Source organism: Rhinopithecus bieti, unplaced genomic scaffold, assembly GCF_001698545.2.
Source record: "Rhinopithecus bieti isolate Rb0 unplaced genomic scaffold, ASM169854v2 scaffold_44695, whole genome shotgun sequence".
Taxonomy (NCBI): Eukaryota; Metazoa; Chordata; class Mammalia; order Primates; family Cercopithecidae; genus Rhinopithecus; species Rhinopithecus bieti.
This window is the reverse complement of record NW_016818171.1, coordinates 1-19184: the sequence shown is the minus strand read 5'-3', so window position 1 is coordinate 19184 and position 19184 is coordinate 1. Positions and strand designations below refer to the sequence as shown.

Here is a 19184-nt window from a genome sequence, read left to right as displayed (position 1 = left end):
CCCCCAGCCCCCTCCCTCCCGGGGGCCCCCCCTTCTCTCTTCTTTCTCTCCTCCCTTCTTTACTAGGCAGGGTCCAGGTTTCGTCACAGCCTCCTCTGTCCAATCCCTGTGCCTGGCGCCGGGCGCGGCTACCAATCAGACAGCTGAAACCGCGGTGGGTTGCATCATGTGCCCCTGGCTGGGTGACAGCGGGGAGGGGCGGGGAAACAGGGAGGGAGGGGACGAGGCGATGTTAGCCACGCCCCAGTCTCTGAGGTCGGACGCGGGGTGCTAGTGACGTCACGGAAGCCCGCCTTCAGGCTCTTGTTTTAACTCTTGGCTCACCAACCAACAAATTAAAATCCCTGTGAGAAGCTTTGGTACAGGACTGAGGAAAACCCAACTGTCGCTCTTTGAACCCCTGTCTCGTCTCAGGGTGCCTGAGAAAGGAAAACGCCTTGGCTACTAAGAGGATGTAGCTCTGGAGGTGGCCCTTCACGTTTGGGGAGGAGTTCAGTTTCTTGAGTTTCTGGGTCTGCTCAGCTCTCCCCTGTTCTTTTTTTTTTTTTCTTCCACACAAGGTCGCGCTGTCTCGCCCAGGCTGGGGTGCGGTAGAGCCATCATAGTTTACTACAGCCTCGAACTCCTGGGCTCAAGGGATCCTCCCACCTCAGCCTCTCCAGGAGCTGGGACTACAGGCGCACACCACCATGCCTGGCTAATTTTTTAAATTTATTTTTTGTAGAAACGGAGCCTCACTATGTTGCCCAGGCTGGTCTCGAACTCCTGGGCTCAAGCGATCCTCCCAGCTTGGCTTCCCAAAGTGCTGGGATTACAGGTGTGAGCCACTGCACTTGGCCTCACCTCCTTTTTGAGGTGAAGCAGTTGAGGCAGGCACTCTGGGAAGGCGCAGACCTAGGCCAGAAATAAAATCGAATATAGAGCTCACAGCTCACCGAACTCAGCTGGGGAGAGTGGCTTGAGATTCTAAGGAATTCTGTGGTCTCGGAATAGAGTGGAGGCCTCTTAGGGCGAATATCCTGCGGTTTTGTGTAGGAAGGGGTTAACCCAGGCGTTAGGCGGCCGGGGCGGGGCCGCGGCCTTCGCGGGCGCGCGCGCGTGTTGCTGACTCAGCGGCGATTCCCGAGATCTCTGATGGGGGGTTCCAGGACGGTCCCCAGTGGCTGGCGTGGGGGACCCTTTGAGGATCGGCGCCGTCTCCGGGCCTTCCCTGGATCCTGGTCCCTAGAGGCCGTGGGGGACCTCTTTTCGCAGCTGCTGCGGGAGGCTCTGAGAAGGACTGCTAGCCCGGGCTGGGCTGGGATGGGCGGGGCAGGGCGGGACGGGCGGGGCCATCAGGCCAGCGCCTCCCTTGAGACCTCCTCGCCACGCCCCGCCCTGCTGGACCCTAGACTCCAGGCTGGAGTGGTGGGGACAGCTTTGCTGACCGATATTAAACCGCGAGAACTGTCGCACGTGAACACCATCCTGCCCGTTGTGATTGTGTAAAACAAAGACCAGGAATCAATGTGAGCGTGTCTAGAGGCCATCTCGGCCGTGGCCTCTCTCCAGATGAGAGTGGCCTGTACTGAGAGATTTCCTAGGAATAGAGATACCACAACCATCTTCCCAGTCTGGATCCCAGGCCCTTGCCTGCAGAGAAGTTTTTTCCCAAATCCAACCTCTCTCTTTCCGGCCAGCTCAGTGCATTTCCTCTGACCTAGTCCCCAGAGAAGATGGAGAATAGTAAGTATCCCTCACCCCTACCACACCCATGATAACTACTCTGGAAATTTGCAGATTGCAATCCCTCCTAGGTTTTCCTTCAAGGTAAAAAACTTCAACTCAACTTTTAAAATTAATTTTTTTCATTTTCCTTCCATCATAGGCACTAGGAAGGGATTGTAAAGTGGTAATATAATCCAAACGCCCACCCCAAACGGGAATGTCTTGCCCCTCTCCCCTCTCCCCCAATACCACGCAAAGGCCCACAGCGTCTACGACAGTCTGAACATTCCAATAGCGGGAACTCCGTATTTGCTAAGGCAGCCATTACTGGAGAGCGCTCTGGTTGTTAGAAAGCTCTGCTTTACAGTATTGCAAGAGGAACTCGCGCCCCTCCTTGCCTGGCAGCTTTCCCACCTCACCTCTGTTGGCTGAGGCCGGGTGACGGTGGAGGGGGTGTCAGTGGCTAGAGCTTTAGCAGACTCAGCAGCCCCCCACCCCCACCGAGGCCCTCAGCGTCTTCCACTCAGAGAGCCAAGCGCTGGGGTTGGGGGGCGGGCGGGGGCGGGATGTTAACCCACCGGCTCTGCCCTGCCACAAATCACTTCCAAGTCGGTGACTCAAAAATAGTAACAGTTGTTGGGTTGTATCTAATTTCCATGTTATTGATTTAATGTGGCAAGGCACAGAGGTAGTCCCTTTAGGTCCCTGTCTCTTTCTCAGTGTCCCCCCACCTACTCCCCTTTCCCACGACCCTCAGCCTGCCCCCTCCTCTAGATTCGCAGCTCTAGTTGTCCCAGGAGAGACTGTGGGTCTCCGTGGGAGCTGAGCAGGAAGAAAGGCGGGGCCGGCGGGGGCAGCCGCGGCGGCGATGAGGCCCTGAGGGGCAGCCCCCACCCCGTAGCAGCCTCCGCAGGTCCTGGCGGAAGCGCAGACCCAGGAAGGCGTAGAGCACGGGATTGAGGCCGCAGCGGGCGAGGGCCAAGCCGCTGGTCACCAGCAGTGCGACATCCTTGCGTTTGCTGGCAGGGCAGCTCCGCTCGCGCGCAGACAGTAGATCGGCCGTATCCAGCAGCAGGGCGAGGCTGTAGGGCAGCTGCAGCACCACGAAGGCCGCCACCAGAGCCACCACGACGCGCAGCGCACGCCGGCGCTCGGGCCCCCTGGCGGCCAGCAGCGTGCGGCCCAGGAGCGCGTAGCAGGCTTCCCATGACCCCAGCCGGCAGCGCGAAGCCGGCCACTGCCCACTGCGCTCGCCTTCCCGTTGTGCGGTGAGATCCCTCGGGGGAAATGAGGCGACAGCGTCCGGTTGGCCCTTCCGCTGCCCCGTCCCGGCCTTGAAGAGGAGCCGGCAGCGCCTAGGAGCAGCGACAGCAGCCAACAATGACTGGAGACCAAGTGTGCGCGGCCGGGAGTGGAGGGCCGCGGCCCTGCTGGGAGCGCTCGCGCTATGGCCACGTAGCGGTCGGCGCTGATACAGGCCAGGAAGAGGAAGCCGGCGTGGAAGGAGGCCGAGTAGAGGCCAGAGATGGTGCGGCAGGTGGCACTTCCCAGACTCCAGCCCTGAAGAGCCCCTGCTGCCGCGAAGGGCAGAGTCAGGGCCAGCAAGAGGTCGGCCAGGGCCAGCTGGAGCAGGTGGGCGGAGGTGGGCGAGCGCGCTGCGCGTCGGGCTGCCAGGTGGGTGGCCAGGACCAGGCCATTGCCGGCCAGACCCAGCGCAGCCACGGTCAGGGAGACACTGGGTTGGAAGGCCCGGCTGAAGGCCTGGACATCGGCCTTGTAGCAAAGCTCTGGCAGCGGCTCAGCCGAGTATGCCTCCTCTTCATCCCCAGAGTAGTGGCCCCAGGAGACCTGGGAGGGTCAAATGAGAGGCGGGATCTTATGAGACACATCTGACCACACCACTCCCCTGCCCACACATGCCTTCCAAGCTGAGAGCTCCTGTGTGGTGAGATGTAACAGTACATGGAGAGACATACGCTCTTCTCCAGACTCTTCCTAGCACACCTTCAGCAGGCCTTGGCTTCTCTTGCACTCCTCCTGTCTCTGCTTCCAGCTTCCTGAGTGACCATGAGCAAGCCGTTTGCTCTTTCTAGACCTCAGTTACCTAACATGTAATGTTGAGATTATAAATCCTGACCAGCCCACCTCTCAAGGTTTGCTGTGAAGATGGCAATACGGAAGATAATGGATGGGGAGAACCTGTGTTCTCCAAAGACCATAATACAGAGTTTGTATTATTGTTATTATGTATTATTATTATTTTTGGAGACAGAGCCTTGCTCTGTCGCCCAGGCTGGAGTGCAGTGGCACAATCTCAGTTCACTGCAATCTCTGCCTCCCGGGTTCAAGCGATTCTCCTGCCTCAGCCTCCCGAGTAGGTGGGACTACAGACGCCCCACTACAGACGCCCACCACCACGCCCAGCTAATTTTTGTATTTTTAGTAGAGATGGGGTTTCACCATGTTGGCCAGGCTGGTCTCGAACTCCTGGCCTCAGGTGATCCGCCCACCTCAGCCTCCCAAACTGCTGGGATTACAGAGGTGAGCTACCGGACCCAGCCCAGAGTTGTATTATTAATAAATCCTAGAGCTTCAGGTCCCTTTGCAGCGCCCTCTTCTGGAATAATGCCCATATGCAGGCTTTTCCTCAGACCTGAGCCCTGCACTCCAACCTCGGTCTGGGCTGGGTTTCTGTTTGTCTTCTTTCCCTTCCCTACCCACCTTCCCTCTACCTCCAATACCAGCACACTGAACCACTCATGCCAAGGGGGTCTCCGGGGTTGGGACTCAGGTTTTCAGGGCCCAGGTGGGACCCTGGACCTCTAGGTTCAACCCCCCTTTCCCCTCAGCCCTAGTCCCCATCCCACAACCCCAGCCTCACACCACCAGCCCATTTATCTGGAGGATCCCTAGTCTGAGATAGTGCCAAGAATCCCGAATAAGCCATAGGATGGCAGAGGCCTATTGCCAGGTGGAGAATCCCATTCCTTCCCTGTTTCCTCCCTCTCTGTAACCCTTCTCCCCTCCCTGCCCCACTCCCACCTGCTCTGTGGCCTCCGTTCCCATCTCTGGCTACACAGGTTTCTGAGGTATAGCCACATGGGGTAGAAGTTAAACTACCAGAGGGACAGGAAGGAAGAGGCGGGGAGAGGGGCCGAGAGGGAGGTGGGGAGTAGGGTCTATGGGGTCACTTTCCCATTCCACCTCCTCCAAAAGACTTTACTCTCTTGTGCAGGATCTGGATTTTATGAAAAGAAAGAAAGAAGAAAGGAAGGAAGGAAGGAAGAAAAGGAAGGAAAGAAAAAGAAAGAACGAACGAAAGAAAAAATAATTTACTGTCTTTACTCTGTCAATGAAGAAAGAATGGGCTTTGGAATATAATCATTTGCTGTGTGATATTGACTCAGTTTCTTGACCTCTCTGAGCCTGAGGTTTTTCATCTGCAAAGCGGAGTAAGGCAAAAATCCTAAATTCACAGTGCCCAGCACCACTCCTAGAGCTTAATTTGCCTTCAGAAATGTTTACTTACCCTTCATTCCATTTCCAGGCACCCCGCCCCCGCCCCCACCTCCCTTTTCTTGAAATTTTCAGGATCCTTCTGGCCCTAGGTTCCCTATCCTCACCCCTGTGGCCCTAGTCCCGGGCAGCCTCGGGTTACTTGGGGTTTTCCCGGTGGCTAGAGGCTCTCTACCCCCGCCCTTTCGCAGCAGGGCTGAGGCACGCGCTTGCGCGGGGTCCGGGAAACCGGCGCGTGCCAGGAGACAGAGGCTGGGGAAGGGGGGAGGTGAGAGGAGAGAGGGTGGAAAGGAGAAGATAGAGCGGAGGACCAGGAACGACAGCGAGCGAGAGAGAGAGAGAGAGAGAGAGAGAGAGAGAGAGAGAGAGAAGAGAGAAGAGAGAGGAGAGAGAGAGAGCGCTTGGGGGCTAAAGGAAAGAGGGAGGGAGGGGTCGGTAAGGAGGAGACAGCCGTCTGCTGCAAACCCCAGGAGGACAGCTTGGAGCCCAAGCCAGAACTCGAGCCATAGCCGGAGCCGTTCACAGGGAGGCGGCTGCCGGGACCGTCAGCCCTGCATGATGCGTCTCCGGCTCTTCTGCATCCTGCTCGCCGCGGTCTCAGAAGCCGAGGGCTGGGGTTACTGTGAGTGCTGGGCTTGGAGGCAGGTGGGGTTGGGCCCAGGAGTCCAGAGCCTGCAGGGCGGCCCCGCACCGCATTGCGGCTGGGTGGTCGCGGGTCCTTCCCGGCCGGCGCGCGCCCGCTGGCTCTCATCTTTTCCTGCCTCTCCCCCGCGCTCCGCATTGCAGCTCTGAGGCTGCCGCGCGCGCCCGGGGGCTGGGGCTGGGCTCCGGGGCGAGGATGAAGTCAGCCGGGCAGGGATTTGGGGATGGGATCCAAGCAGGAGCTGGTGCCTGGGTTTGAGGCTAGGGCTGAGGGATAAGTGTATACTGGTGACCGAGACTAGGATTAAGGTTTTTCCAGGGCTTGAGGCTGGACTTTGGAGCTGGCCAAGGAGTGGGGTTTGTGGCTAGGGCTGGGGTTTGTGGCTGGGGCTGGCTTTTGTGGGTGGGATCCAAGCAGGAGCTGGTGCCCCTGACTGGTGCTAAGGCTGGACATGGAGCTGGTGATGGTGCTAGGACTGGCTGAGGTTGGGTACAAGGCCTGTATTTGGGGATGGTGCAGGTTTTGGGGGCCGAGTGGGATTGAGGCTAGGGTTGGAGCTGGATTGGTGTCTTGGGCTGACTTAGGTTCTGGAAGATGCTGAGGTTTAGGATTGAGTTTGGGGAAGTACTAAACCAGGGCAGGTATTGGGCTAGCTAGGGAGGGTCTGGCCTTGGGCCTATAGGTGTAGCCTAGGGGTTTCCCTAGAAGGAGAAGGCAGCCTCCTCTGAGCATGCAGCTGTTGCTGCAGCCAGGATTGAATAGATGGCTTTAAGGTAGGGCTGGGCGTGCCTCTGGGGGTGGTGGCTGGGGGCAGAGAAGGGGAAGCTTCGGTGGCTAAGTGGGCCGGCCTTTGGAAGGGCCTGGGAGGTGCCAGCGCTAACATGTCGGTTTCCCTACCCTAGACGGCTGCGACGAGGAGCTGGTGGGTCCCCTCTATGCACGCTCCCTGGGCGCCTCCTCCTACTACAGTCTCCTTACGGCGCCGCGATTCGCCAGGCTGCACGGTGAGCTCCGCGGAACATCAGCTGTGAACTGGCAGCGCACCGCGGCAGGGTGGGGGTCTCCAGAGGACTTCGGGGAGAAGGATAGCCGGTTAAAGCTCCTGTCTGTTCTATAGGCATAAGCGGGTGGTCACCACGGATTGGGGATCCGAATCCCTGGCTCCAGATAGACTTAATGAAGAAGCACCGGATCCGGGCCGTGGCCACACAGGGCTCCTTTAATTCTTGGGACTGGGTCACACGTTACATGCTGCTCTACGGCGACCGAGTGGACAGCTGGACACCGTTCTACCAGCGAGGGCACAACTCGGTACTCTGGGCGCCAAGGCGGTAACAGTTGGGGAGCTGCCTCTGCTCCAGGCTCTGGAGGAGCACCAGCCTCTGGGAAAATGGAGGGGGCGGTGGTGAGGGCATGGGCGAGGACCACTCCAGGGACTCTGTCCAGAGGGGCTGTCAACTTAGGACGTGCGTGAAACACTCGGTTCACAAGGTTTAACACACTTTAGGGTAAAACCTGGGAGAGCTTCCTAAGGAGGTGACATTTGATTTCAGGTCTGAGGAAATAATAGGATGGTGGGAGAGGACACTTTATGGAAACTGACCAGGCAAAGCTGCCTAGCAGGGGAGACCAAAGAGTGTTTACTTTCCAGAAGTCGAGATTGGCTGGGTGTGAAAGTTGTGGGCTGGAAGACTATGGAGAAAGAAACAGAGGGGGTCCGGGTGCAGTGGCCTGTAATCCCGGCATTTTGGGAGGCCAAGGCAGGTGGATCACTAGGTCAGGAGTTCAAGACCAGCCTGGCCAACATGGTGAAACCCCGTCTCTACGGAAAAAAAAAAAAAAAAAAAAAAAAAAAAAATTTAGCCGGGCGTAGTGGTGGGCGCCTGTAATCCTAGCTACTCGGGAGGCTGAGGCAGAGAACTGTTTGAACCCGGGAGGCAGAGGTTGCAGTGAGCCGAGATCGCACCACTGCACTCCAGCCTGGGCGACAGAGGGAGACTCTGTCTCAAAAAATAATATAAAAAAAGAAGCAGAGGGTGGAACGTGGTTACTACTCTCCCCCACCTCCGCAGACCTTCTTTGGTAACGTGAACGAGTCTGCCGTGGTGCGCCATGACCTGCACTACCACTTCACCGCGCGCTACATCCGCATCGTGCCCCTGGCCTGGAACCCACGCGGCAAGATCGGCTTGAGGCTCGGCCTCTACGGCTGCCCATACAGTAAGCATGCAGAGAGCGCGGAGGGGGCCCGGGAGACAGACAGCCTCCCCAGTCCCCGGCCCACCTACGGTCCTTTGCGCAGAGTCCGACATACTCTATTTCGACGGCGACGATGCCATCTCATACCGCTTCCCACGAGGGGTCAGCCGAAGCCTGTGGGACGTGTTCGCCTTCAGCTTCAAGACCGAGGAGAAGGACGGGCTTCTGCTGCACGCCGAGGGCGCCCAGGGTGACTACGTGACGATCGAACTGGAGGGGGCACACCTGCTGCTGCACATGAGCCTGGGTGAGCTCGGCGGCCGGGTGCGATGAGGGGTCAACCCCTGAAGCTCTCTCACAGTCCTCCTCGCGGCACCTCCTCCGCACTCAAGCCTGGTCTTCCACTTCTCTAAGGCCTGGACCAAACTAGCCTTTCTTGTAGTATTTGGTGCTAGCAAAACACTGGAGTCGGAGTGAGAACTGGATTCCAGTCTCAGCTCTACCACTACCCAGAGATGTGACCTCGGATGGCGCACTTCCGAGCCTCAGTTCCCTCCTTGTAAACACACACACACACATACACACACACACACACACACACACACACTGTATCTCATTAGCTTTTCATAACACCCGCGCGATGAAATAGATGCAGCTCATGTGTTCCCACTTTTACAGACAGGAAGCCAGGCTAAATGGCTTACCTTGTCACACACACGCCAATGGCTGTTGATGTATTAGCCCACTCTCCCTGGTTGCCCTGGGCTTTGTTACACGCTGCTGCTCTGCCTAGGAGTTTGGACTCCATGGAGTTCTTCTGGCTTGAGGTCTCACTCTGTCCTGCCCCACCCTCAGGCAGCAGTCCCATCCAGCCAAGACCAGGTCACACCACCGTGAGCGCTGGCGGAGTCCTCAATGACCAGCACTGGCACTACGTGCGGGTGGACCGATTTGGCCGCGACGTAAATTTCACCCTGGACGGCTATGTGCAGCGCTTTATTCTCAATGGAGACTTCGAGAGGCTGAACCTGGACACTGAGGTGAGAGACTAGGGAGGTGCTATTTCGTGGTAGGGGCAGGATGCTGGATGAGTGAGTGCAGGTCGGTCTCTCTCTCTCTCAGAGGTAAGACCTCGCATTCAGGCTGTGGGTGGTGGCTCATGCCTGTAATCCCAGCATTTTGGGAAGCTGAGGTGGGAGGATTGCTTGAGGCCAGGTGTTCAAGACCCACCAGGGCAACACAGTGACATCCTACCTCTATTTTAAAAAAAGATTTTTTTTTAAAGACCTCGTATTCCAATTCCTGAATATCCTAGCAGCCCTTGGCAAACTTGCCTCTCACCAGAAAAAGACCTGGTTTTTTGTTTGTTTGTTTGTCTGTTTGTTTTGTGGGTGTTGTTGCTGTTAGCATGCAGACTTCCAGGCACCATTTCAGAACTAATGAGATGGGGTTTGGAAATCCAGATTTTGGGGACTAGACAAGGTAGGAAAATTGTCCCTTGGATCCTCCCACAACTTTGTGGAGTTGTTAAAGACCCTGACCCCATCTGCAGATAAGAATCCCAGGCAGGCTAATTGACTTGCCTAAGGGCGTGCAGCCGATTTGTGTTGGAGTCAGAGCTTGAACTCGAGCCTTGAAAGGCCTTGCAAGCTTTAGTACCGACGCTGGGGAAATGTGTGCTTCAAGTCTTTTACAAAGCCCCACCTGGCGTTTGGGAAAGCGTAGGCGGGGATGCGCGAGAAAGGCAGGCGCGCTCCTGTGCCTAAGAGGCCTCATGCCTCACCCCTCCCGCAGATGTTCATCGGCGGTCTGGTGGGCGCCGCGCGGAAGAACCTAGCCTATCGGCATAACTTCCGCGGCTGCATAGAAAACGTAATCTTCAATCGCGTCAACATCGCAGACCTGGCTGTGCGGCGCCATTCCCGGATCACCTTCGAGGCCAGTGGGCAGGGGGGTCTGGGAGGACAGGATACCAAAGCCTCGTGGAAAGCAAAGAGGTGGAGCGGGAAGAGATACTGAACATCAGAAAAAAGCCGAGGATCCCTCAGTCCCCAGCCAAATACTCAAGTTGGGAGGAGAGCGGGTCTCACTTGTGGTGCACGAGCCACGCAGGCCGCTAGTTAAGAAGCCGTGGTCGGGTCCAATCACCTTCTTAGTTCACAGATGAGGAGCGTAAGGCGCAGAGACAGGGAGTGGCTTGACCAGGGGTCGTGCAGCTGCACAGTGACTGAGTAGGGATTGAATCGATGGTTTCTTTGATATGCCCCCCTCACCCCTCTCCGACTCTGGAGCTCTGTCGGGAAGCTGGCAGGAGCCTGGTCTGTGGCTCGAAATTGCCTCTCGATACTGGAAGGAGCGAAGCGGTCGCGTCGCTGACGGTGGAGATCAGCGAGAGCAAGCGAGCAGAGTTCCGAGGGCCGACTGGGTTGGGGCCGCCTCCACAGATGGACGAGCTTGGAGGGGAAGGGGTCATGTCCTGGTTGGAGATCTCACCCCCGCCAACACCGAAGGAGGGCGGTGACCAGGGTCTTAGACCAGTGTGAAAACCGAATTCCCAGCTGAGGCAGAGGCGGCTCACGGGTGTTGATGCGTCTTCACTTTTGCCCCTAGGGTAAGGTGGCGTTTCGTTGCCTGGACCCGGTACCGCACCCTATCAACTTCGGAGGCCCTCACAACTTCGTTCAAGTGCCCGGTTTCCCACGCCGCGGCCGTCTGGCAGTCTCATTTCGCTTCCGCACCTGGGACCTCACCGGGCTTCTCCTTTTCTCTCGTCTGGGGGACGGGCTGGGCCACGTGGAACTGACACTCAGCGAAGGGCAGGTCAACGTGTCCATCGCGCAGAGCGGCCGAAAGAAGCTTCAGTTCGCTGCTGGTGAGGGCATTTCGGGGGAGGCACAAGCAGAGAAAAGAAGGGTAGAGGAACCCGAGAAAGTTGTAGGCCTAGACTGAGGCCTTTACATTCTGGTGAGGGGAGAGGGAGTGAAGGGGGCAGGGCAGGAGGCCCCAGGATACTGGGAAAAGGTGGGAGTGGCTGGAGGCCGTGAGGGGGCGGATCTGAGGGACTAAGGATTCTTGGAGAAGGGGGAAGCCTGGGAGTCCTGGTATTCTCCAGTTCCAGAGGGCCCCTGGAGATTGCTATTCATTTATAACTGTGCAGACTCTGTGGCAGTTGCTGGGTCATGGATAATGAAGAGACATTCAGAGAGATCTCCACTGGGTGTGAGAAGTGTAATCACAGGGGCACATAGGCTGCTCCTGGGACACAGTGGGGCTGCTTCCCCACTCAGGACATTCTTCTAGCCTAGTTGCTGCTTGCCTCCACCCACACTATCATCCATTCTTGTCCAGGCTACCGACTGAACGACGGCTTTTGGCATGAGGTGAATTTCGTGGCACAGGAAAACCATGCAGTCATCAGCATTGATGATGTGGAGGGGGCAGAGGTCAGGGTGTCGTACCCACTGCTGATCCGGACAGGGACCTCATATTTCTTTGGGGGTAAGTGAGGGCCAACCTGACCAGACCTCTGTTTCTGGGTGGGAAGGCTCCATCTAAGTCCATCCAGATGGGGCCATATGGAGAATTTTGGAGGGAGCAAGCCCTCTTTCCCCTCTGGGGCCTTGGGGAGTGGAAGGTCATTGCCATCTACACTTTGGGTCTAGTCCCCTTTCTTCCTTTATGTCTGGCACCCCCTTGGCATCTCCCTGGGGGAGGGTCTTTGGGGTCTCCCCTGGAGAGGGTCTCATGGGGTGGTTGCTCCAGGTTGTCCCAAGCCAGCCAGTCGATGGGACTGCCACTCCAACCAGACGGCATTCCATGGCTGCATGGAGCTGCTCAAGGTGGATGGTCAGCTGGTCAACCTGACTCTGGTGGAGTTCCGGCGGCTTGGATTCTATGCTGAGGTCCTTTTTGATACATGTGGCATCACTGATAGGTACCCAGAAGCCCCTAACAAGAGGTGACCCCTCCAAAGCCCTCTTCCCTGGTCTCCCAGTAGGAATGGCCTTTCTCAATAATCTCCCTTTTCCTTGTCTCTGCTCCTTAGTCCCCTGCTTGGGGATGATTCTTCTTTGATCTTTTACCTCCGATTTCCTCCCTTAAGGTGATACATGCTCAGAATGGAAATGACACATCTGTTTTTGGTCCTAGAGGGGTTTTTTGTGCGGGGTGGGATAATGGGGGTAGAATAAGGCATGTTTTGCTGTTTTCAGGAAGGGGGAACAGTAGTACTTGAGCCCCGAGGACTGCCTAGTGCCCCTGCATCTGGGCTTACACCCGGCTGGCTAGACGGGGTGTGTCTCACTGGGTTCTGGGGCTCCAAGAAGCTGGGAGTGAAGCTTGCAAGGATCAGACCCCACTCTCCAGCTCCCAGTAAGGCTCTTTCCCTTGGTCCTGACCCCTTCCCTAGGTGCAGCCCTAACATGTGTGAGCATGATGGACGCTGCTACCAGTCTTGGGATGACTTCATCTGCTACTGCGAACTCACTGGCTACAAGGGAGAGACCTGCCACACACGTAAGCCAGATGCAGTGTGGGGGAGAGTCAGGGACAGGGGAGGTCAGAAGAAGGTTGCTGGGGATCATGAGGCTGCTAGAGATGGTGAGGATGGCCCTTCCAGCCCTCTCTTTGTTTTTGGTTTTTTTGAGACAGAGTCTCGCTCTGTTGCCCAGGATGGAGTGCAGTGGTGCCATCTGGGCTCACTGAAACCTCTGCCTCCCAGGTTCAAGCGATTCTCCTACCTCAGCCTCCCAAGTAGCTGAGACTACAGGACTACAGGTGCACACCACCACGCCTAGCTAATTTTTGTATTTTTAGTAGAGATGGGGTTTCCCCATGTTAGCCAGGCTGGTCTCAAATTCCTGACATTAGGTGATCCATCACCTCGGCCTCCCAAAGTGCTGGGATTACAGACCTGAGCCACCGCACCCAGCCAGCCCTCTAACTGTCTAACTGCCTTTGTCTCACCTTACTATCTGCCAGCTTTGTATAAGGAATCCTGTGAGGCTTATCGGCTCAGTGGGAAAACTTCTGGAAACTTCACTATTGATCCTGATGGCAGTGGCCCCCTGAAGCCATTTGTAGTGTACTGTGATATCCGAGGTAAATGTCTCTGATGGGTGGTGGGTGACGAGGGAACCGGGAAGGATAGAGTGGTGTTGGTGGTGGGGGCAGTTAGACTAAACAGGTGGGGTAAAGGAGGACAGAGGGTAAGGGGATACTAAGGAATTTGTAACTTAGCCTTAAAAGTAAATCCCAGGCCAGGTGCGGTGGCTCACCCTGTAATCCCAGCACTTTGGGAAGCTGCTCGGGAGGCTGAGGCAGGAGAATCACTTGAACCTGGGAGGTGGAGGTTGCAGTGAGCTGAGATAGCACCATTGGACTTCATCCTGGGCAACAGAGTGAGACTCCGTCTCAAAAAAAAAAAAAAGTAAATCCCAGCTTCCTTACCCATTCTAGCTATCTCATTTCCAGCCTACAATGCAGAGTGCCCAGGGCAGAGGTGGAATGGAGCTGCTGGCCACGTTCAGTGGCTCTGAGTTGCAGCAGCGGTGGTGGAGGTGGGCAGGGAGATGGGTAGAGAATGCCCAACTCCAGCCAAAGCTCTGTCCCCTCTTGTCTCCCAGAGAACCGAGCGTGGACAGTTGTGCGGCATGACAGGCTGTGGACAACTCGAGTGACAGGTTCCAGCATGGAGCGGCCATTCCTGGGGGCTATCCAGTACTGGAATGCATCCTGGGAGGAAGTCAGTGCCCTTGCCAATGCTTCCCAGCATTGTGAACAGTGGATTGAATTCTCCTGCTACAATTCCCGGCTGCTCAACACTGCAGGTTAGGGCTGGGGTCAGGGAGGGAGGTGGCGGAACTGGAGGAGACACCAATGGGGGCCTGGGAGAAGGAAGCCAGAGAGCTAGCTGGGGCTTTGGGTTGGAAGATTCAAGGAGGGGTCTGGGCTGGTTGGAAGGGTGAGAGGAGCCCAGAGGCTAACGGAGGGACAGGGCCTGAAAGCTGCCTGCACCTCTTCCCCAGGAGGCTACCCCTACAGCTTTTGGATTGGTCGAAATGAGGAGCAGCACTTCTACTGGGGAGGCTCCCAGCCTGGGATCCAGCGCTGTGCCTGTGGTCTGGACCGGAGCTGTGTGGACCCTGCCTTGTACTGCAACTGTGATGCCGACCAGCCCCAGTGGTGAGGGGGCAAAGAGACAGGGTTTTTAGGACTCCGGCGGGTGGGGGAGCTGAGTGGCTGGGACTGAGCCATGGCAACCTGCCTCCACAGGAGAACTGACAAGGGACTGCTGACCTTTGTTGACCATCTGCCTGTCACTCAGGTGGTGATAGGGGATACGAACCGCTCCACTTCCGAGGCCCAGTTCTTCCTGAGGCCTTTGCGCTGTTATGGTGATCGTGAGTAGCAATCGCCTTTTGTGTGCCCTCCCAGAGCTGACTCTCCAGTTTCCAAAAGCTAGGCTGCATGAGTCACTAGGGGTCTCTAGCTGGGGTGCCCGACCCCCAGCTCCTGCTGTGATCTCATTGCCACTCTGCACCTGGCTGCCCTTTCATTCCACTCCTTAGTCTCTCCTCCATCACCTCAAACTCTCCCCCTTTACCCGACCTTCCCTGCCCCCAACCCCAAATTCTCTTCCTCTTCCACCCTCCAATCTCCCTGACAAGACCTTCCTCCATCTGCTTTTGTAGGAAATTCCTGGAACACCATTTCCTTCCACACCGGGGCTGCACTACGCTTCCCCCCAATCCGTGCCAACCACAGCCTGGATGTCTCCTTCTACTTCAGGACCTCTGCTCCCTCGGGAGTCTTCCTAGAGAATATGGGGGGCCCTTACTGCCAGTGGCGCCGACCTTATGTGCGGGTGGAACTCAACAGTGAGCAGGCAGACTGTGGGAGGGCCTCGGGGTAGATGAAAGTGCTGTCTGGGGAGACATGGGCAGGTGCAGGCTGGGGTTGGAGCCAAGGGCAGATGCCCTTTTGACAGGCAGCGTGGGAAGGGTTGAGATACCCTGGGTTCTAGCCCTCACTCGGTCTTGATGGCTGCTCAGGTGACCCTAGGCACTCACTTGGCCTCTCTTGGCCTTAAGTCCCTTCCTTGTGCGTAAGGAAGCTGGACCTTCGAGTCCCTCTCACCGCTGATTAGCCATGCTTCTAGCCTGGGAGGTGAGGCTGGGAAGCTGGCTTCAGGAATCTGTGATGTGGGGAGAGACGAAGGGGGTATGAGGTTTTAAGCAGTTGGTAAGTTTCATTATAAGCTACAGACAAATTGGAGGGATATTCAAGAAGCTCCAGAGAGGTGAGGTAAAGAGGTTGTATTGGACAAGGAATCCATGAAGGGTCTTGTAGGTCTGAGTCCTTTTCTCCCCCACCCTGCATGACACTGTCCAGCATCCCGGGATGTGGTCTTCGCCTTTGATGTGGGGAATGGGGATGAGAATCTCACAGTACACTCAGATGACTTTGAGTTCAACGATGACGAGTGGCACCTGGTCCGGGCTGAAATCAACGTGAAGCAGGCCCGGCTCCGAGTGGATCACCGGCCCTGGGTTCTGCGGCCTATGCCGCTGCAGACCTACATCTGGATGGAGTATGACCAGCCCCTCTATGTGGGTGAGCAGCAACCCAGAGGAAAGTCTGAAGCCTCCTTTACCTTCCCACCCTCCAAGGCCGCTCGCCTTGTTTCCAGGAGCCTCTGTCTTAGGTGCCAGTCCTCTCTGCTTCAGAGCAAGCCAGGGTCTCACTTGTCCCTCCAGGCCTTTGTATCCTATTCTATTCTTCCAGCCCCCTTGGCTCCCTTTCCAACTACAATACTTACTCCTGTCTCTGGCTCTGCCTCCATTTCTTGACCCGTTGCCTACCCTTTCTAGGATCTGCAGAGCTTAAGAGACGCCCCTTTGTGGGTTGCTTGAGGGCCATGCGTCTGAACGGAGTGACTCTGAATCTGGAGGGCCGTGCCAATGCCTCTGAGGGAACCTCACCCAACTGCACAGGCCACTGTGCCCACCCCCGGCTCCCCTGTTTCCATGGAGGCCGCTGCGTGGAGCGCTATAGCTACTACACATGTGACTGTGACCTCACCGCTTTTGATGGGCCATACTGCAACCACGGTCAGTGCTGCTGGTTATGGGGCAACAGGAAGCCATAGGGTGTAATGGGATGTAGGGAGGGCAGGGAAGGAAATAGCATGTAAAGCCCACATCATGGAAAATTAGAGTTGTCCCTGGATTCCTGAGCTCTGAGTTTGGGGAGTCAGGCAGTTGAAGATGATGGGTGACTCCAAAGGCATGGACAAGGAAGGGATAGTACAGATAGCTGGTGCAAAAAGAGATCAAAATCACCAAGCACACTTCGGGAGCCCAAGGTGGGAGGACTGCTTGAGGCTAGGAGTTCGAGACCAGCCTGGGCAACGTGGCAAGACCCTGTCTCTACAAAAAAAAAATTCTTTTTTTTTTTTCTGAGATGGAATCTCACTCTGTCACCCAGGCTGGAGTGCAGTGGCGTGATCCTGGCTCACTGCAACCTCCACCTGGTTCAAGTGATTCCTTTGCCTTAGCCTCCTGAGTAGCTGGGACTACAGGTGTGCACCACTATGCATGGCTAATTTTTGTATTTTTAGTAGAGACGGGCTTTTACCACATTGGCCAGGCTGGTCTCGAACTCTTGACCTTGTGATCCACCTGCCTCAGCCTCCCAAAGTGCTGGGACTACAGGTGTGAGCCACCGCACCCAGCCAAAAAAAAAATTTCTTAATTAGCTGAGCATGGTGGTACACACTTAGGCCTAGCTACTCGGGAGGCTGAAGTGGGAGGATCACTTGCACCTAGGTCAAGGCTGCAGTGAGCTATGATCGTGCCACTGCACTCCAGCCTGGCGGATGCAGCAAGGACTGTGTCTACAAAAAAAAAAAAGAAAGGCAAATTGCTTCCCCACCTTCCCACCATCACCATGGTAACACAGGCGAACGCCCTTGTAAATGTATTTGATAATTGCTGCATTCCTAAAACACGTCAATGACCTGGTTCTTGGTTAAGGTGAGCCTTGACATTCCCCACAGCAAGATTCTACACACATAGCAAGACTGCATCCTCCCTAAGGCTGGCCTATAGGGAGGATGTATGGGCAGATGGGTTACTGGTGGGAGGAGTGTGGGGGACTAGGGAGATACAAGATTTAAGGACCAACAGATTTCTGGTGCTGTTTTGGAAGTGTGAGTAGTGGCACATATACTACATGGGGTCAGGATATCCCCATTCTAATCTTGGCTGTCCCCTTACTGTGTGTCTTTTTTTTTTTTTTTTTTGAGACAGAGTCTCACTCTGTCACCCAGGCTGGCATGCAGTGGCACGATCTTGGCTCACTGCAACCTCTGCCCCCTGGGTTCAAGCAATTCTCTGCCTTGGCCTTCCTATAGTAGCAGGGATTACAGGCATGCACTACCACACCTAGCTAAGTTTTATATTTTTAGTAGAGATGGGGTTTTGCCATGTTGGCCAGGCTGTTCTCGAACTCCTGACCTCAGATAATCCGCCTGCCTCGGCCTCCCAAAGTGCTGGGATTACAGGCGTGAGCCACTGTGCCCGGTCTTACTGTGTATCTTTAAGCAAGTCACTCCTCATCTCTGAGCCTGTTTCCCCAGTTGTAAAATGCAGGGGTTGGATCAGATGATCTCAAGTTTCCCATGGCTGTAAGAGTCTGTTCTGTGACAGAGGGGCTCAAAGGAACCTAAAAGTAAATGGAGGGTTGTGAGGGTGGCAGAAACTGAAGTCTCAGGATGTGTGTATGAATGACATAAAACCTCTGAATTGAGGAGTGAGCAGTGTGGGGCCCTGACCTCCCTGCTTCTACCTGCAGATATTGGTGGTTTCTTTGAGCCGGGCACCTGGATGCGCTACAACCTACAGTCAGCGCTACGCTCTGCAGCCAGGGAGTTCTCCCACATGCTGAGCCGGCCGGTGCCAGGCTATGAGCCTGGCTACATCCCGGGCTATGATACTCCAGGCTATGTGCCTGGCTACCATGGCCCCGGGTACCGCCTGCCTGACTACCCCCGGCCTGGTCGGCCTGTGCCCGGTTACCGTGGGCCTGTCTACAATGTTACGGGAGAGGAAGTCTCCTTCAGCTTCAGCACCAGCTCTGCCCCCGCTGTCCTGCTGTACGTCAGTTCCTTTGTTCGTGACTACATGGCTGTGCTCATCAAGGATGATGGTAAGCTCTCCGGGGCTCTCTTACCCCACGCCAGCTTCACCCAGGTGCCCCTAATTCTCCTATTGATTCACAAATACAAGGACTATGTGCTGTTAGAAGATAGGGGTCATGGGAGCTGAGACCCTGAATTTCTTCTCTGCACCCCACAGGGACCCTTCAGCTACGCTATCAGCTGGGCACCAGCCCCTACGTGTACCAGCTAACCACCCGCCCGGTGACCGATGGCCAGCCCCACAGTGTCAACATCACCCGTGTTTACCGGAACCTCTTCATCCAGGTATGCATAGAGGGAGGTGAGCCAGTTCAGATCATAACCTCATGATCTCGGTTGTGGCATCCAGGAAAACATCAAATACTTAACATTTGTAGATCACATTTGAATGTATAGAGGATTTTCATGTGTGTCACCTCATGTAACCCTCACAATAGCTCCAAGAGGACGACAGGCATTTTTTTTTTTTTTTTTTTGAGATGGAGTTTTGCTCTTGTTGTCCAGGCTGGAGTGCAATGGTGTGATCTCGGCTCACTGCAACCTCTGCCTCCCACGTTCAAGCGATTCTCCTGCCCCAGCCTCCTGAGCAGCTGAGATTACAGGCATGCACCACCACGCCCAGCTAATTTTGTATTTTTAGTAGAGACAGTGTTTCTCCATATTGGTCAGGCTGGTCTCAAACACCCAACCTTAGATGATCCACCTGCCTCGGCCTCCCAAAGTGCCGAGATTATAGGCACGAGCCACCGCGCCCAGCCAGACAGTAGGCATTCTTATTTAAGTGTTTTACAAATCAGTAAATAGCCTCAGAAAGTAAAGTGGTTTCAGCTACTTAGGAGGCTGAGGCAGGAAAATTGCTTGAACCTGGGAGGCGGAGGGTGCAGTGAGCTGAGATCGTGCCACTGCACCCCAGGCCTA

General features: G+C 55.9%; 2 protein-coding genes across 4 annotated transcripts; one reads left to right on the top strand and one right to left on the bottom strand.

The window, feature by feature from the left end:
• Window positions 1-1835: 1835 nt before the first annotated feature.
• On the bottom strand, window positions 1836-4789 carry CCR10 (C-C motif chemokine receptor 10). The gene is given in 4 exon segments (XM_017856629.1): window positions 1836-2911; window positions 2913-3062; window positions 3064-3555; window positions 4750-4789. Coding segments are annotated over 4 exon segments (1086 nt in total). The 5' UTR covers window positions 4774-4789; the 3' UTR covers window positions 1836-2491.
• A 219-nt stretch (window positions 4790-5008) lies between these two features.
• Window positions 5009-18734, top strand: CNTNAP1 (contactin associated protein 1). Of its 3 annotated transcripts, none has more exons than XM_017856628.1 (20): window positions 5009-5159; window positions 6769-6870; window positions 6984-7177; window positions 7939-8086; window positions 8169-8372; window positions 8921-9105; window positions 9860-10003; window positions 10676-10937; window positions 11414-11563; window positions 11828-11999; window positions 12474-12580; window positions 13046-13165; window positions 13690-13893; window positions 14092-14248; window positions 14339-14466; window positions 14758-14943; window positions 15458-15679; window positions 15937-16176; window positions 17921-18274; window positions 18424-18734. In XM_017856628.1, the coding sequence occupies exons 3-20, from the start codon at window positions 7043-7045 to the stop codon at window positions 18594-18596; spliced, it is 3291 nt and encodes a 1096-aa protein (XP_017712117.1). In that variant the 5' UTR covers window positions 5009-5159; window positions 6769-6870; window positions 6984-7042; the 3' UTR covers window positions 18597-18734. The 3 variants fall into 3 exon arrangements, with proteins under 3 accessions (XP_017712117.1, XP_017712115.1, XP_017712116.1); XM_017856626.1 differs by lacking the exon at window positions 5009-5159 and adding an exon at window positions 5507-5845; XM_017856627.1 differs by lacking the exon at window positions 5009-5159 and adding an exon at window positions 6012-6639.
• Window positions 18735-19184: the final 450 nt, after the last annotated feature.

Coding starts and splice junctions, on each gene's coding strand:
- CNTNAP1 (XM_017856626.1), top strand. CDS start 5,779: ATGATGCGTCTCCGGCTCTTCTGCATCCTGCTCGCCGCGGTCTCAGAA. Junction 13,166..13,689: donor AGTGTACTGTGATATCCGAG/GTAAATGTCTCT, acceptor CTTGTCTCCCAG/AGAACCGAGCGTGGACAGTT. Junction 14,467..14,757: donor TTTGCGCTGTTATGGTGATC/GTGAGTAGCAAT, acceptor CTGCTTTTGTAG/GAAATTCCTGGAACACCATT.